The following is a 17858-nucleotide window of genomic DNA, read 5'->3' on the forward strand; positions in this document are numbered from 1 at the left end:
ATGTTTCGGTCCAGAGCCTTTACTCTGAAAATGCTGGTCTACTAGTGATCCCAAGAGCCAAGAAGAGATCTGCAGGTTCGAGAGCGTTCTCCATTCGGGCCCCGGTGCTGTGGAATGCTCTTCCCCCTGAGATTCGATCTGCAACCTCAGTGGAACTGTTTAAATCTCGGCTTAAAACACACATCTATTCTATAGCATATGAATAACCTATATTTTATGTTGCAAATATTTCCAAAAATGACTGCAACCATCCAGGTGGAACTGTTCTCTCACAAACAATATGTCCAGTAGTTTTTTGATCAGGTCGGGAGTTCTCACTCACCTGGCTGCATAGTTTTGACGGGGCGCGGCGGCTCAGAGGCGGTGAAACACACTCGACGGGACAATTTGGGGAGGGCGGTCTTCAGGAGACGGAAGTCAACCCCCATCAGGAGGTGCTCCTGGTAAGGCTGGGAGACTATCATCCTCAGCTCGGCTTCCTCTGCTCCTCTCACGCCTGAGCACAAGATGCATGATGTTCAATGATCCACAAGGGGGTGCTGTGGTATTTTGTAGTTTTGCATTCAAGTCTGGTCACAGCCCTTAATCACAAATTGTAGACTGAACAGGTTAGAATGACACCAACCCCTGATCTTAAGCCAACATGTGGGTGAGGAAAAACTCGAAACCTCAGCATGAGGAAAATAAGAAACCAGCCAGTACACCAGCCTTGGAATATGCTTTAAAATTATGTTAAAAGGGCAGGGTGTGTTATTTAGTGCCTCATAGTGGCCAAAAAATGAAAAGAAAAATACAATATATATATGTATATAATTTTGCGAAAAAATACATCAACCTTATAAATGTGAATCTTTTAAAATACTCCTAGGTGAGGAAATTTGAATTGATTTTACATATCATATCATATATTATATGTTATCATTTACCTAGAGGGAGCTGACATATTTGCCGGACATCTTGCTGCTACACATACCCCAAAAAACAAAAAAACCTGGCGAAAGGCTCACCAAAACTTTGAGTCTCTGTAGTTCGCATTCCTTTAATTTGCTTTTTAGCACCCGTTTTCGGTTGCACTAAATAATATATCGATAACTAGTGGTGTAATAAGAGACACTGTCCCTTTAAACTTTGACTATTTGCGATTATGGATGTTCAAAAGAGAGTTAAAAAGTTGTGGTAGTAGTATGTGGACTAGTTGACAATCCAGGGCTGACATTAAATAGAGAAATTTGTACTTAAAGGGACAGTGTGTATTATTTAGCGGCTCCTAGTGGTGTAACAACTTCACTCATTAAAACTTTGTAAGGAAAATTAAGCAAAAACAACTTTTTTTAAAAATAATTGTAGGTAGAAAATTACATTACAAATAACATTAATCATTAAACGTGAAAATTGGCAAAATTATCTTATTTGGAATACTGTCTATGCTACTTGATTCATCCTGAAGGCAACACAACCAGGAAGTAGACGTTTTTATATATTTTAATACAACTCAAGTAAATAAAATTAAAGCACTTTATTAAATCAACATAAAATGTACGATATCCAAAATACTCACACCCAAAAATAAATAAGTAAAATAAATAAACCTGACTGTTTGGAATAAAAAAAACTGTGTACAAAAAATAAACAACCCGGAAGTAAACGCGTCCTAGCAGCAACACTATGCTACAGGTATGGTTTCTTTTTTCTTTTTTTATAATAAGAAAATGGCTAATATTTATTTTAGGGGGTTTGTTTAAAAGGACGTTGTGTATTATTTAGCACCTCCCAGTGGTAAAAAAAATATTCATCAAAAAAAGCATTATTGATTTAAATAATAAGCAAAAATACTGAACCATCATGCATGAGTGCATGTTATAAGCGTACTCGTAGGTTGAGAAATTTGTATTTATTTTAGTTAACATGACCTTCACCTAGAGGACGCTGACATAATTATTGCTGCTACGGGTTCCTGAAAAACCCAAAACTTTGCACAAGGCTGGGCAAAAAAAAATGAAAAGAAAAATGGTGTGGATTGACCACTCCGAGTCTCATAGTTTGTATTCTTCCTAATGCTTTTTAGCACATATTTTCGGTTGCACTACACAATACAGCAACATCTAGTGGTCAAATAATACACACTGTCCCTTTAATCTTACACTTGTGTGCGCATACAAAGTGCCATGAAAAGTAGTTGCCCACTTCCTGAATTCTGTGTTTTCTGCATGGGTTTTAGCGCACAAAAATGCGTTTATTCAAGGAATCAACTCCTTGCCCTGAAGAATTCTCGTGCCGGTGTGATGAAGGGGCCTATCGTGGAGGAAGAACCGGAGCTAGCTAAGCGGCTAGCGGCGTTATAAGTCTTCGGTACCATCCGCAATCATGGTAAATGCGAACTCACTACCAAATGAGATCAACGAGTGCTGGTGGAAAACATCGAAGCGCACAGGGAGCGCAGTTGCTGTGTTTTGCGGAAACGTGGCTCACGTTTAGCATTCTGGACGCTAACGCGTAGCCACCCGGAGCAATCCGGCTTCAGCGTCGCTATACAGAGACATGAAAGGACAAAAGGATTTATATCCAAAAGGATTTATACCCAATTGAGATGTTGTGGTGTGACCTTAAACGGGCAGTTCATGTTGGAAAACCCTCCATTATAGCAGATTTGAAAAAAGATTGTAAAGAAGAATGGGCCAAAAGCATGGTGAAAGACTCAATACCAATTATATATGTTTGATTTATGTTATCGCTACCAAAGGTGGCCCAACTCGCTAATAGGTTCAGGGGCCATTACCTTTTCACAGGTAAGTGTGTGTTAAGCATTGATTTGACTTCTACCAGGGAAGTAGCAAATGTTAGCTCAAAGGGTAGAGCATTCGACGGCACCAGGGCCCAAATGAAAAAAGCTCTTGAATCTGCAGATTTCTTCTTGGCTCTTGGAATAACTCATAAACAGGTATTGTCCAAGCGAAGGCTCCGAGCAGCAACATCGAGGGCAATGATATCAGAAAGGCAGATGGGTTTTGATGTTTTTGTGCCTTAAAAATGGGGCACGTTATTTGAGAACTTAAGGCTGCAATCATGACTTTAATCCAAAAGATGGCGGCAGAGTAACACATGATTTGCGTGCAAGTACATGGGCTGGAACAAACTCTTCTATTTTTCATCTCTTTGGGGGTTTGTTCCACCCCGAACAGGCCTGATAAAACCAAGATGAAAGCAGTGATAGGTGCAATGGAATATAAAGCATCCTTGAACTCAGAGAAAATATTTGACTTTCAACTATTTGAGGACACCTCAAACAACAAACCCCTTTCAAAACTGCATTTTGCATTTCTTTGGGTTGCCTCTGTGTGATATTCTAATTGATTTAATGATCTGAAACCTTGGTGAGTGACAATTATGCAAAAAACACAGAAATCAGTCAGGGGGCATCTGTTTTTTTACGACACTGTACCTGTATGTCTTTTGTATGCGACTCTATCTTTTGTTTTCATGTTTGTTGACAAGCAAGCACCCGCGGGTTTGCTACATCACAGTGGTGATGAATAAGAGGTGCGGCACTGAGTGTCAGAGGTGGAGATGAATCGGCTGGTGAGTAATGGCCGCAATTAGAAAGCCATTGGCTAATGACTTGTAATTATCGCAGCGCTTGAAGCCAGGGAAGCGAAATGTATGCGTGGCATTTGCACATGTGTGTCAGGGAAGTAGTATTTAGATGAGGTGGGGGAGGCTGGGTATCCATCATTTGCTTTTACAGATATATAAGGCTCTTGTTCATCGATAGACCATACCAACCTTTTGACATTAAAAGAGCGGATTATTCTACCGCGCGCTGTATTTTTACGCTCGAAATACAATCTGTCTCCAGAATATTTTAAAAAACAACAACATGTACTTGTTTAAAGCAGGAAGTGGTGAAATTGTGCCAAAACGGATTTCCAACGCGATCGTTGGAGCGGCTTATACGTGCACAAATACTTAGTCTAGCTTTTAAGGGGCAAAAAGCGGTAGCCTAACGCAAAGAGCAGTAGTGTTTGACAGGTATCTGTCAGGTTTTCAATGTAAATCTCTTGAATTTCTGTCTCAAGGTAATTAGCTTGTTTTGATATTACTAAATATAAAAACAATGTTTCTCATACACACACACACATAAAGTAACGTTTCAACAATGAGTGTAATTATATCTCTTGTACGTTTATCAATCTTGTATTCTTTTATTTTGAAGTCATGTTCTTGTGTGTACTGATTTCTCTGACGCAAAATAAACCACTCCCTCTCTCTGTTTGGACTTCACCCAGGAAGGACGTAAGTTCTTTGCTGCCATCATCATGTAGAATTAAACTATATACGTGTATTTTATCTGTGCAAATATAGCCACTAAATAGTCTTAATAATGTCGATCTCTGACAGTATCATATACAGTGACTTGCGAAACTATTTGGCCCCATTAACTTTGTGACCTTTAGCCACATTTTGGACTTGAAACATAAACATATAAAACTGACATTTCTTGTGAGGCATCAACAATAAGTGGGACACAATCATGAAGTGGAACACACTTTATTGGATATTTTAAAAAAATTTAACAAGTAAAAAACAAAAAAGTGGGTGTGCGAAATTATTCTGCTCCTTTACTCTGTCCAGAAGTTCAATGGGGATCTTTGAATGATTCAATGTTGATCTAAATGAATCCACCTGTGTGTAATCAAGTCTCTGTATAAATGCACCTGCACTGTGATAGTCTCAGAGGTCTGTTTGAAGTGCAAAGAGCCTCACGAAGAACGAGGAATACACCAGGCAGGTCCGAGATACTGTTGTGGAGAAGTTTAAAGCTGGATTTGGATACAAAAAGATTTCCCAAGCTTTGAACATCACAAGGAGCACTGTGCAAGCAGTAATATTGAAATGGAAGGAGTATCAGATCACTGAAAATCTACCAAGATCGGGCCGTCCCCCTCAACTTTCAGCTCATACAAGGAGAAAACTGATCAGAGATGCAGTCAAGAGGCCCATGATCACTGTGGATGAACTGCAGAGGTCCTCTGAAACTATCACAGTGCAGGTGCGTTTATAATGAGACTCGATTACACACAGGTGGATTCCATTTAACATTGTTAGTCATTTAGATCAACATTGAGTCATTCAGAGATCTTCACTGAACTTCTGGACAGAGTTTTCTGCACTGAAAGTAAAAGGGCTGAATCATTTTGCACACCCACTTTTTGTTTTTTATCTGTTAAAAAGGTTTAAATTATCCAATAAAGTGTGTTCCTCATCATGATCGTGTCCCACTGATTGTTGATGCTTCACGAGAAACGACAGTTTTATATCTTTATGTTTGAAGTCTGAAATGTGGCAATTGGTCACAAAGTTCAAGGGGGCCAAATAGTTTCGCAAGCCACTGTATATACAGTGAAGAAATTAAGTATTTGAACACCCTGCTATTTTGCTATTTCTTCCACTTAGAAATCATGGAAGGGTCTGAAATATTCATTGTAGGTGCATGTCTACTGTGAGAGAGATAAACTAAAAAGAAAAATCCAGAAATCACAATGCATGCTTCTTCAACGATTTATTTTTGTGATATTGCTGTAAATAAGTATTTCCACACCTGAGAAAATGAATGTTAATATTTGGTACAATGGCCTTTGTTTGCTTTAACAGAGGTGAAACGCTTGGCACTGAGAAAACACAGTTTGAGTTTCCTCCAAAGATTTTCAATTGGTTCAGGTCCAGAGACTGGCTGGGCCATGCGAGAACCTTGATATACTTGAAATGAAATGAAAATGAAATGAAATGAAATGAAGTGTAGTGGTTAGCTTGCCTAACACGCGATAGGTCCTTGGTTCGAAACCAGGTGGAAACATACTGGATTCCTTGATATACTTCTTACGGAGCCACTCCTTGGTTCTCCTGGCTGTGTGCTTCGGGTCGTGTTGGAAGACCCAGCCACGACCCATCTTCAATGCTCTGACTGAGGGAAGGCGGTCGTTCCCCAAAATCTTACGATACACGGCCCCAGTCATCCTCTCTTTAATGCAGTGCACTCGTCTTGTGCCTGCCATGTGCAAAAAAACACCCCCAAAGCGCCCCCATGCTTCACAGTAGGGATGGTGTTCTTTGGATTGTACTCTTCATTCTTCTTCCTACAAACACGCTTAGTGGAATTATGACCAAAATTTTTCATTTTGGTCTCATCTGACCAAAAAAACCTTTTCCCATGACTCCTCTGTATCATCCAAAAGGTTCATATGCAAACTTAGGACGGGCCTTGACATGTGCTGGTTTAAGCAGGGTAACCTTTGGTGCCATGCATGATTTCAACCGTAACGTCTTAGTGTATTACCTACAGTAACCTTGGAAATGGTGGTCCCACCTTTTTTTAGGTCATTGACCAACTCCTGTCGTGAAGTTCCGGGCTGATTCCTTACCTTTCTTAGAATCATTGAGACCCCACAAGGTGATATCTTGCACGGGGCTCCACTCCGCTTGAAATTGACCATCATGTTTAGCTTCTTCCATTTTCTAATGATTTCTCCAACAGTGGACCTTTTTTCACCAAGCTGCTTGGCAATTGCTCCTTAGCCCTTTCCAGCCTTGTTGAGGTGTACAATTTTGTCTCTGATGTCTTTGGACAGCTCTTTGGTCTTCGCCATGTTACAAGTTAAAGTCTTTCTGATTGTATGAGGTGGACAGATGTCTTTATGCAGCTTATGACCTCAAACACGTGCATCTCATTCAGGATGATATATAGAGTGCATGTGGACTTCTAATGGGCGGACAAACAGGTCCTTCAGGGTTACAATTCTAGGTGTTCAAATACTTATTTGCAGCTGTATCACACAAATAAATAGTTAAGAAATCATGCATTGTGATTTCTGGATTTTTCTTTTTAGTTTATCTCTTTCACAGTGGACATGCACCTAAAATGAAAATTGTGGGAGGGATAGCAAAATAGCAGGGTGTTCAAATACGTATTTTCTTCACTGTATACGAGTGTGATACATACCTGTGAGTACTTTTTGAAATAAGGATCTCACACAATCAATGAACCCGGGGAGGAATCCAATGAATCACAGCTATGTGGAACATGCATTTCTAACAGTGGGTGAGATGGCGCCTATCCAGATAAGATCTAAGGGGACCGCTGCAAAGGGACGTTGACGGAATTCACAAACCGGACTCACCGACAGCGTAGAGCGAAATCCCATTGTCGGCTACCACTTTGGCTGCAGCTTCGATAGGATCCTCCGAGGGCCCGTTTGTAATCAAAATGGCCACCTAAGGAGAAAGATGAAATGGTCCATGATGTAGAGTGGAGATTTGAAAAATACTATATTTTCCGCACTAACAGTGCAGCATATTATAAAGCACAACTACCAAAAATGTGTTTTGTCATATATAAGGTACACTGGACTATTAGGTGTATGAAAAACGCTGACGAAAGTGGTAAAACATTGTTTGCAACCTGATATCAAAACTGGGTCGCTACAGCAAGACCGCCAAAAACTAACCCCAAGACCACTAGTGATACAGATATCATACAAAAAGGCATTCGATTTTATCTCACCATCACACTATTTTTACTCACAGTGCCAGAAACGAGTGTAAGGGAAGCGAGAGAACAGAAAGTCGTCCTGAAAGATACAACAAAACGCAAAAAGCACGACAAGGGTAACAGTACTCTTTGGTGTATCCGATGCTGAATCCAACTTTTTTTTTTTGACTTCTGTTTCTGGCACAGTGAGTAAAAATCGTGGGATTAAAAGATGAAATCTAATGCCTTTTTATATGTGTTTAACGGTAGGCGCTCTCACCGCCGTGATCCAGGATCTATTCCCGTTGCATTTAATGCTTTCTTTGACTTCCGTTTCTGGCACAGTGAGTAAAAATAGTGGGATGGAAAGATGGAATCTAATGCCTTTTTATATGTGTTTAACGGTAGTCGCTCTCACCGCCGTGATCCAGGCTCTATTCCCGTTGCATTTAATGCTTTGCAATGAAGGTCAGCGATGTTTTTGAATTGATCAATCATTGCACAGATATGGTAGAATACTGTAAAACCTTGAGGAGTAATGCACACATATACACTTTAAGTATTGTTTTTCCGATCTTATCCACCATATTTTGCGGTATATAAGTATTTTTGGGGTATTTTATATATCTTTCTGTACCTGGGTTAAAAAAGATAGCTCAAATCAAAGTGAATGTAAGTATTAATGTAGAATATCGTACATTGATTTTGTACTTGATAATTAAAAACAGCCGGATAGAAGGTAAATGTATCCCTCTTGAGCACAGGTGTCAAACAGGCGGCCCGCGGGCCAGATCAGGCCCGCTAAGGGATTGAATCCGGCCCGCAAGACAACACTCAGAGAAGCGCAAGAGAAAAACAAGCTGCAGGTTGAAATATGTCAACTTGATGTTGCCAAAGCCAGGTGCCTCGAACAAAGACACTGTACTTGTGTTTCCTTCTCTCTCTCTCTCTCTCTCTCTCTTTTCCACCCTTTTCCTCCCACTCTCTGTCTCTGTTGCTTTCACTCTCTATGTCTCTCTTTTTCTCTTCCTTTGTTGCTCTTTGTCTCTATGTGTCTATGTGTCTTTTTAACTTTTTTTGCTCTAACTTCCTTTTTTCTTTTTCTCTCTTTTCTCTTTCTCTCTTCCTACCCTTTGCGCTTTCTTTTGTCTTTTCTCTCCGTGTGTCTTTCTATTTCTCTTTGGATTTCTTTCTTCCTCTCCCTTTCTTTGCCCCTCTCTCACAATTTCTGTTTTTATCTCTTTTGTTTCTCACGCTCTCTCCCTCTCTCCCTTTTTTCTTTCGTTGTCCCGCCCTCTCTCCTTTTCCCACCCTCTTTCTCTTATTTCTTTATCTCTCTTTTTCTTTCTCTTTAATCTACAAGTCTGGCCCACGACAGATCGTTTGGTCTATCCTGTGGCTCCCCCAAGTTAAAATGACATCCCTGCTCTTGAGGGATATGACCAAGGTTGGTCGGTCGGTCGGTAGGTAGCTAGATAGATTGAATAACTCACGTTTTAGTTGATAAAGAAAAAAAAGTCTAAAATAAAAACAGAAATACAGTCCTTAAAGGAGGGGTCTGTCATTTGAGATGTCCTTAAAAGGGGGACACATAAGGTAGGAAGAAAGGGGGAATGAGGGAGTTTGCAAGTGACTCTATGCTTGACATCACAATTTTTGTTAGTGTAGCAAGAGAATGGTGAAAGTAAGAAAAGTCCTGTTTCAACTACAGTCTAAATGCTAACCGAAAAAGATGAAAAAGGAAGAGTTTATTCAAGCACGTACTCATGAATCAAGTCAAGTCAAGTCAAGTCAAGTCAAATTTATTTATATAGCCCTTAATCACAAAAATGAATGACTTGACTGAGGCTGCAATTGCAAACTTAAGCCAGGGGGTGGCAGCAGAGTGTAACAGGTCTTTAAATTCCATACAGCACCTTCAAAGATTTGTTCTCAGTTTAGTTTTTAATTAAATTCATAATTGAATGAAACGAGCAGAAAGAACAAGTGAGATGCAAATATTTGATTGACTCTTTCAAATGACTTTTTCTTTAAATTAAGCAAAGTTCGTAGGAAGTTCAAGAAAAGAGGAAGAGGCATGACAGAATCAAGTTGAGATTGTAGCTGCTGTTTGTATGCGCCCCGCCAGTTCACATTCAATACATCAGCCTAATCCTCTCTTCGCCTTTCCACGTCGAGTGCAAAATTATTCACGCACACAGGCAAAAGATAGCGGGCTGATGGGAATGCTAACCGGCAGCGTTACTCTCAGTCCCCGCAGAAAGAAAATACTTCTCATTTTATCTCTTGACAAGTTTAGCTGCCGTCTATATAGGCGGCTCTGACAGTTTTCTTAGAGAAAAGGCCGATCACGGGCTTCTTTATTTGCCAAAATAACACATTTTGCCGAGTTCTACGGTTCAACTATTGTCTCCATGGCAGATGAATCATAGCCTCATTTGTCGTCATGAAAACTGTCAAGAACCAGAACAGGATCAGGACCCAAACGCGTGACGGTCTCACACAAGCCTTTTATTTTACGGGAAATAGGGAGTCCTGCACGTTAGACAGCGGTCTGGCGTGGAAAGACAGGAAGATAGAGACCGACAAGATCGATTCCAATTGCCCGAGTTGATATCGGACGGATGGGGATGATACCAGACAGGATGGGACAGACAGGATAGATAATGAATCAGGATATCGAAAATACACAGGAGAAACTAGATGGGAACGAAAACTGGGGTAAATAATGAGCAGGAACAAAATAGATGGAAACTAAACTGAAAACCGATATTAAACAGGACAAACTAAACGGGACCAATACCGTACAGGAAATACCAACAGGGACAGGACCGAATCGAAACCCACGTCTTGCGGGGCAGAGGTTCGTTGACGGGCTGACCAAGGAAGCGTGAGAGCGCTGAGCTTAATATAGACAGAAAGCCAATCTGTCAACGAGCCGGAGCTGGTGCCACACGGGCGGCGCCAATTGGGCGCCATGGCAACCGTCTCAAGGACAGCTTCTTCCACCAGGCTGTCAGAAGTCTCTCCCAAACCTATATAGGCTATACTTAGGATATTTTTCACTCTAAATTATGTATTTTTATATTTTTTATGCCTACTTTTTAATAACTTGTTGCTATTTGTTTTTGTGTTCTATATTTTACATATTTTCATGCAAGGAAGTGGAGTAATTTTGTCTGCGCTGTATGTTGTGCATATAGCTCATTTGACAATAAAGTTAAAAGCTTTATTCAAAAGAAACAGAACGCTAAATTTTGTCTGTGTTACGGATGCAATGGCGCCCAATTGGCCCCGCTCGTGTGGCGCCAGCTGCGGCTCAGTGATTGGCTTCCCTGCTATTTAAACCCAGTCCTGTCCTGTCACTTTCTTTTGGTCAGTCCATCTGCGAATCTACGTGTACAAAACAAACAAACAAGCCTTTTTTTGACCCCGACTCTCGCCTGTCCCGTTTGTCTCCGGCTACGACCTGTTTTGCTCCAGACCACATCTGTTATCCTGTCCCGACTCATGATCCGTTTTTGATCCCGATCACATCTTCTCTCCGTCCCGACTTACGACCCGTTTCTGACCCCGACCACGTTTTTGCTCTCCCGGCTATCGACCTGTTTTTCCGTCCCTGACACCGCCGTGTTCGGATCACAATCAGAGTATGAGACCGATTTGCTTCCCACCTCCAGCGAACACCAGATCGTGGGGCCATCCCTTCCTCTTTCCTTCAATAAAACTTGTGGTAAACGTTACTCAATTGGGTCCTGTTTCCGTTCTGGTCCTGAAAGTTTGCAGTGTGTCTGCAGATGCAGCGTTGGCAATAGTGCAGCAATAGTGAGAACAGGATTCTGACTAGATGCACACAACAGCCACAAACAATGGAATTAGTGATAGTATTAGCAAGTAGAGCCATCCAGTGTTTTTTTGCATTGACTTTTTTTAAATTATAGTACATGGACTTCATTTATAAGTAATGGTAAGACTTTTTACAGTTTATATATTGCTTTCTTGCCAATCAAATCGTAAAAATGATGTAGGTTCCTTTACCAGACATGTACTTCCAAGCACATCATGGATTCTATGTATTGTATCGCTTCCTTGCTTATTCACCTACCTTGGGCGCATGGTCACGACTGATGGCAGTGCTGAAAACCTGGTCGACGAGAAACCGGAGTGCGGCACCTGTTTTCCTGGTTCCTCCCTCATAGGAAAGCGTTCTGACGGCCCCCAGCACCTCCTCCAAAGAGCCGTAGTCCGTCAAAGCGATTTGCATCCTGGAAGGTGAACACCAAGTGAGATTCAACAAGAAACAGATACGATTTCAATTTCACCTTTCACCTGGGGACGTTCCCAAAGACGGTGACCCCGAAGCGAAGGCCCTCCGAACCCATAGGGCTGTCTTTGAAGGACAGCAGCATTGCCGAAATGAAGTCTTTGATGGCCGAAAAACTGCTTGGCCCCACACTCCACGACTCGTCCACCAGGAAGACGATCTCCGCCTGCACAGCCGTCCTGCAGGCTACGAAGATATTCATCGATGAGAGGTTGACAACCATAGCTGTTATCCCTAAAACAGAGGTCCCCAACCTTCAAGCTGAGAGCTACTTTTTGTTACTGATTGGTAGGAAGGGCCATTATTTCGGTATAGATTACTAAAATATCTACCTATGGTGATATCCCTCAAAAGGGGTGACCGACAGCAAGACAAACACATACAATAACAAAGAAAACAAAAAAGGGAAAAAATAGCAAAAAACACGCATAAACATTTTTGGACCATGGCCAACCCAAATGCCCGAACACCCAAACACCTCGGCACCTAAGTTGGTCATGCTTTCGTCCCCCAAGATGAAACAGGACACAAGAAAGCGGCCATGTCACTCGGGCCAACACACTCTTCTGTTCAACAGCAGTGCCCGACAGCTTTCACTGGTTTACCCCTGCCGCATCATACAGGTGCCCTGCCCATCCCTTAGAACATGCCCAAACATCCCACTATCCTTTTACAACACCTCTCCACTCATGCCTATCACCAACAAATTAAACAAACTAAAATAACTACTGATGGTATTACTATTTCATCTTTATGTTATTCACTGTTTACGGATCCATTGACCACCTGGATCTTCAGGACAGTTTCCCGATGGTGTGTGAGAGTACTGATACCAGCTCCCAGTGACTACCAGGTTGTAATTATTAACTCAACGACTAAAACGATCCCAAAACTGTATGTAACATCCTACATGCCCACATTTCTTGTGTATATATTGTGTAAATTATAACCTTTATCTTCTTTGTTCCTTTATCTTCTTTCTTTTCTTTTATCCTCACTGTTAAATGTGATACTGGAGTGCCACGTCCAATTTCGTTGTCACAATATGTTCAACCCATTTTGTAACAATAAAGGTATATTCTATTCTATTCTATTCTAATCTAAAACATCAGTTGGAAACTGCAATGACCCATCTTTGGTGAGCTATTTCCAGAATCTGTCCATGGCCAACTCGAGTGTTGTAGGGAGATACGCTCGGGTACCATGTTGGAAAGCCCTGGCGTAAATGCTTTTGGCATTTGGAGATCATTTAGACAAGGAGTCACCAACCTTTTTGAACCTGCTTTTTTTGTTACCACTTTGCAATTCCATCCATCCATCCATTATCTGCACCGCTTATCCTCAGTAGGGTGGCGGGGGTGCTGGAGCCCATCCCAGCTATTTTCGGGCACTGGGCAGGGGACACCCTGACCTGGTTGCCAGCCAGTCACAGAGACAATCCATTCGTTCATTCACACCTAGGGACAATTAGGACCTACCAATTAACCTGACATGCATGTTTTTGGAATGTGGGAGGAAACCGGAGTGCCCGGCGGAAACCCACGCAAGCACGGGGAGAACATGCAAACTCCACATAGGAGGTTCAATCTCATGACCTCAGAACTGTGCCGCACACGTGCTAACCACTGCCCCGCCATACTGCCTCACTTCGCAATTAATTCCTAAAATAGCAACTCAGATGTTACACACGGAGACATACAACCATTTACGCACATATTCACACAGGGACAATTTGGACCGGAACCTAAGAAACCAGAGTGCTTGAGTGTAAAATAACAGAATTTGTACATAATACTTTTGAATTTCTGGGGGTTTTGAGGAGTAGTCTTCAAAACGAGAGTGAGGAAACCCGCACAAGCACAAGGAGAACAAGCAAGCTTTGTTCGGTGAGGCTGCGGTAGCTGGAATCAAACCCTAGACCTCTGCACAGTAGGGCTACGCGCTAACCAACCCAGGCGCTGTGCTTCAGAAAATACCAATGAAATACATATAAATTTCATGCAAAAACATGTACTATTCTAATATTTTGCATGATTTAGAATTTGAGAATAATCATCTCATCAGCTACACCGCTTATCCTCAGTAGGGTCGCGGGGGTGCTGGAGCCCATCCCAGCAATGATCGGGCAGTGGGCAGGGGACACCCTGAACTGGTCGCCAGCCAATCGCAGGGCACACGGGGACAGACAACTCGCTCGCTCATTCACACCTAGGGACAATTTGGACCGGCCAATTCACCTGAAATGCATGTTTTTGGAATCTGGGAGGAAACCGGAGTGCCCGGAGGAAACCCACGCAAGCACGGGGAGAACATACAAACTCCGCACAGGAAGTCTGGAGCTGGATTTGAACCCATGCAGGAGGTTCCCAAGACATTAACTGTGCCTGAATTTGAGAATACTGTACCTTTAAATTTGAAAAAGAGCAGTAGATTTTTAGTTGACTGAATTTTAAACAGTTGACCCCTACATGACGAATTTTCCACAAACAAAAGAAAAACAAGAATGTCAAACCTCTAACATGAAAAGAGAAGTGTCTCCCACCTTACAGTATTTGTAGCACTATAACTTAACTAGACTCGTCTTATCACTAGATGGCAGTGTTGCCTTATCAGGGTGGCCTGCTCGCATCCGCAGCATGCTCCACTAACACCCATGAATGCTTAGTGCAAAACAACCTAAAACCAGCATCAATATTCTGAACACTGCCTTGAAAACGTTAGCAATAAGGAAAGCTTACAATATTAAGGTAAACACAGGCTTTCTAACAGGCGGTCAGCCATCCCCCTCACGCTTGCTAACAAGCGTTTTTAAGTCAAGTCATGTTTATTTGTGACACCCTTAATCGCAAAAGCAAAATAAGACACACAGAGAAGGGAGCAAAGAGGACTAAAGAGAGAGAGAGAGACAACAAAGAGGACTAAAGAGAGAGAGAGAGAGAGTCAACAAAGAGGACTAAAGAGAGAGAGAGAGAGAGAGAGTCAACAAAGAGGACTAAAGAGAGAGAGAGAGACAACAACGAGGACTAAAGAGAGAGAGAGAGAGACAACAAAGAGGACTAAAGAGAGAGAGAGAGAGAGAGAACAAAGAGGACTAAAGAGAGAGAGAGAGAACAGGGGCGGCAGTAGCTCAGGAGGTAGAGCGATCGTTTTAGGATTAAGGGATCCCAGTTCGAATCCCGGCTTGTCCGTGTTACATGTCGAAGTGTCCTTGGGTAAGACATTGAACCCCCAATTACCCCCAATAAGCAGGTTAGCGCCTTACATGGCAGAGATCACGGCCGCTATTGGGAAATGTGAAGCACAATGTAAAGCGCTTTGGGAAGTCATTGACTTGAAAAGCGCTATATAAATGCAGATCATTTCATTTCATTTCATTACAAAGAGGACTAAAGAGAGAGAGAGAGAACAAAGAGGACTAAAGTGAGAGAGAGAGAGAGAGAGAGAGACAACAAAGAAGACTAAAGAGAGAGAGAGAGACAACAAAGAGGACTAAAGAGAGAGAGAGAGAGACAACAAAGAGGACTAGAGAGAGAGAGACAGAGAGAGACAACAAAGACGACTAGAGAGAGAGAGAGAGAGAGAACAAAGACGACTAAAGAGAGAGAGAGAGAGGGACAACAAAGAGGTCTAAAGGGAGAGAGAGAGACAACAAAGAGGACTAAAGGGAGAGAGAGAGAGACAACAGAGAGGACTAAAAAGAGAGGGAGAGAGAGACAACAAAGAGGACTAAAGAGAGAGAGAGAGAGAGAACAAAGAGGACTAAAGAGCGAGAGAGAGAGAGAGAACAAAGACGACTAAAGAGCGAGAGAGAGAGAGACAACAAAGAGGACTAAAGAGAGAGAGAGACAACAAAGAGGACTAAAGAGAGAGACAACAAAGAGGACTAAAGAGAGAGAGACAGAGAGAGAGAGACAACAAAGAGGACTAAAGAGAGAGAGAGAGAGAGAGAGAGAACAAAGAGGACTAAAGAGAGAGAGAGAGAGAGAGAGAGACAACAAAGAGGACTAAAGAGAGAGAGAGAAAGAGAGACAACAAAGAGGACTAAAGAGAGAGAGAGAGACAACAAAGAGGACTAAAGAGAGAGAGAGAGAGAGAGAGAGAGAGAACAAAGAGGACTAAAGGGAGAGAGAGAGAGAGAGAGAGAGACAACAAAGAGGACTAAAGAGAGAGAGAGAGAGACAACAAAGAGGACTAAAGAGAGAGACAACAAAGAGGACTAAAGAGAGAGAGACAACAAAGAGGACTAAAGAGAGAGAGAGAGAGAGAGAGAACAAAGAGGACTAAAGAGAGAGAGAGAGAGAGAGAGAGAGAGAGAGAGACAACAAAGAGGACTAAAGAGAGAGAGAGAGACAACAAAGAGGACTAAAGAGAGAGAGAGACAACAAAGAGGACTAAAGAGAGAGAGAGAGAGAGAGAGAGAGAGAGAGAACAAAGAGGACTAAAGGGAGAGAGAGAGAGAGAGAGAGAGAGAGACAAGAAAGAGGTCTAAAGGGAGAGAGAGAGAGAGACAACAAAGAGGACTAAAGAGAGAGAGAGAGAGACAACAAAGAGGTCTAAAGGGAGAGAGAGAGAGAGAGACAACAAAGAGGACTAAAGAGAGAGTGAGAGACAACAAAGAGGACTAAAGAGAGAGAGACAACAAAAAGGACTAAAGAGAGAGAGAGAGAGAGAGAGAAAGAGACAACGAGGAACAGAGAGAGAGAGAGAGACAACGAGGAACACAGAGAGAGAGAGACAAAAACAGAGAAAGAGAGAGAGAGGGAGAGAGAAATACAACTACAGCATCTTTATGAGAGCCACCTAGCTTTGGCAACATCAAGTGGAGTAATTTCAACCTGCAGCTCGTTTTTCTCTTGCACTTCCCTCAGCGTTGTCTCGCAGGCCGGATTCAATCCCTCAGCGGGCCTGATCCGGCCTGCGGGCCACCTGTTTGGCACTACTGGTCTAACTCAAGGATGTCAAACTTAGTTTGGCTCCGGGGCCAGATCCGGACTTTCTGATCACAGGCGGGTCAGTTTTTGTGACATACTCAGATATTTATAGCGGCCTGCGGGCAGTGTGTTTGACACAACTGCCTCACTGCCTTTTCATATGTCATCTGTTCCACGAGTAGTCTGGACGCAAAGTCCCAGCACCCTCACCGCCACGGCCCAGGTTCGATTACCGTTGGAGACAATGTTTTCTGATTTTAATCAGTGACCCATAGGTGTTTAAAGAGGCTAATTGTTAAACACAATATAAATGAATGGATATCTTGTGAAAGAATTGTAAGAACAAACGACGTTTGTAGGCCGTACAACCTTTGCAATAGTACATGAGTCAATTCATTCAAAAGAGAAAATAATTTTGCATTGCCGGAAACTCAGCAAAATGTAACGTGATGTCAAGTTTTGGACATGTTTGATAATGACTTAGATAGATAGATAGATAGATAGATACTTTATTCATCCCCGAAGGGAAATTCACACTTAGTTGCCACACTTGGGATTATGGTTGCTCATTGTTGTTTCAAGCGTTGCTCACCAACTTTGTGTGAAAGCTCAGACCCGTGGAAAATTACAGGGAACATTGGTTGTATTTCTATCTCTCTTTCTTTGTTCCTCTTTGTCTCTTTCTCTCTCTGTGTCTCTCTCTCTCTCTCGTGCTCTCTCTTTCTTTGTTCCTCTTTGCCTCTTTTTTTTTATATCTTTATGTTTAAAGTCTGAAATGTGGCAAAAGGTCACAAAGTTAAAGGGGGCCAATTAGTTTCGCAAGACACTGTAACTCTGTGCACCTTATAGTGGGAAGATTTTGGTGCGAAGTGTGATATCATGGGCAGCACGGTGGGGCAGTGGTTAGCGCGTGTGCGGCACAGTTCTAAGGTCTTGGGAACCTGTGTGGGTTCAAATCCAGCTACCGGACTTTCTGCGCGGAGTTTGCATGTTCTCCCCGTGCCTGCGTGGGTTTCCTCCGGGCACTCCGGTTTCCTCCCACATTCCAAAGACATGCATTTCAGGTGGATTGGACGGTCCA

General features: G+C 42.3%; 1 protein-coding gene across 1 annotated transcript in view; it reads right to left on the reverse strand.

Moving 5' to 3' along the window:
• The window catches only part of col7a1l (collagen type VII alpha 1-like), a 124035-nt gene that overhangs the window by 86620 nt on the left and 19557 nt on the right, over nt 1–17858 (reverse strand). Inside the window, exons 3-6 of the mRNA XM_088347855.1 lie at nt 11852–12032; nt 11628–11787; nt 7173–7266; nt 323–496 (exon numbers count right to left, since the gene is read on the reverse strand). Of these exons, the coding sequence (XP_088203981.1) occupies nt 323–496; nt 7173–7266; nt 11628–11787; nt 11852–12032 (609 nt within the window). The remainder of the gene's footprint in view (nt 1–322; nt 497–7172; nt 7267–11627; nt 11788–11851; nt 12033–17858) is intronic.

Source organism: Urocampus carinirostris, chromosome 11 (genome assembly GCF_059441175.1).
Source record: "Urocampus carinirostris isolate Australia breed hairy pipefish chromosome 11, RoL_Ucar_1.0, whole genome shotgun sequence".
Taxonomy (NCBI): domain Eukaryota; kingdom Metazoa; phylum Chordata; class Actinopteri; order Syngnathiformes; family Syngnathidae; genus Urocampus; species Urocampus carinirostris.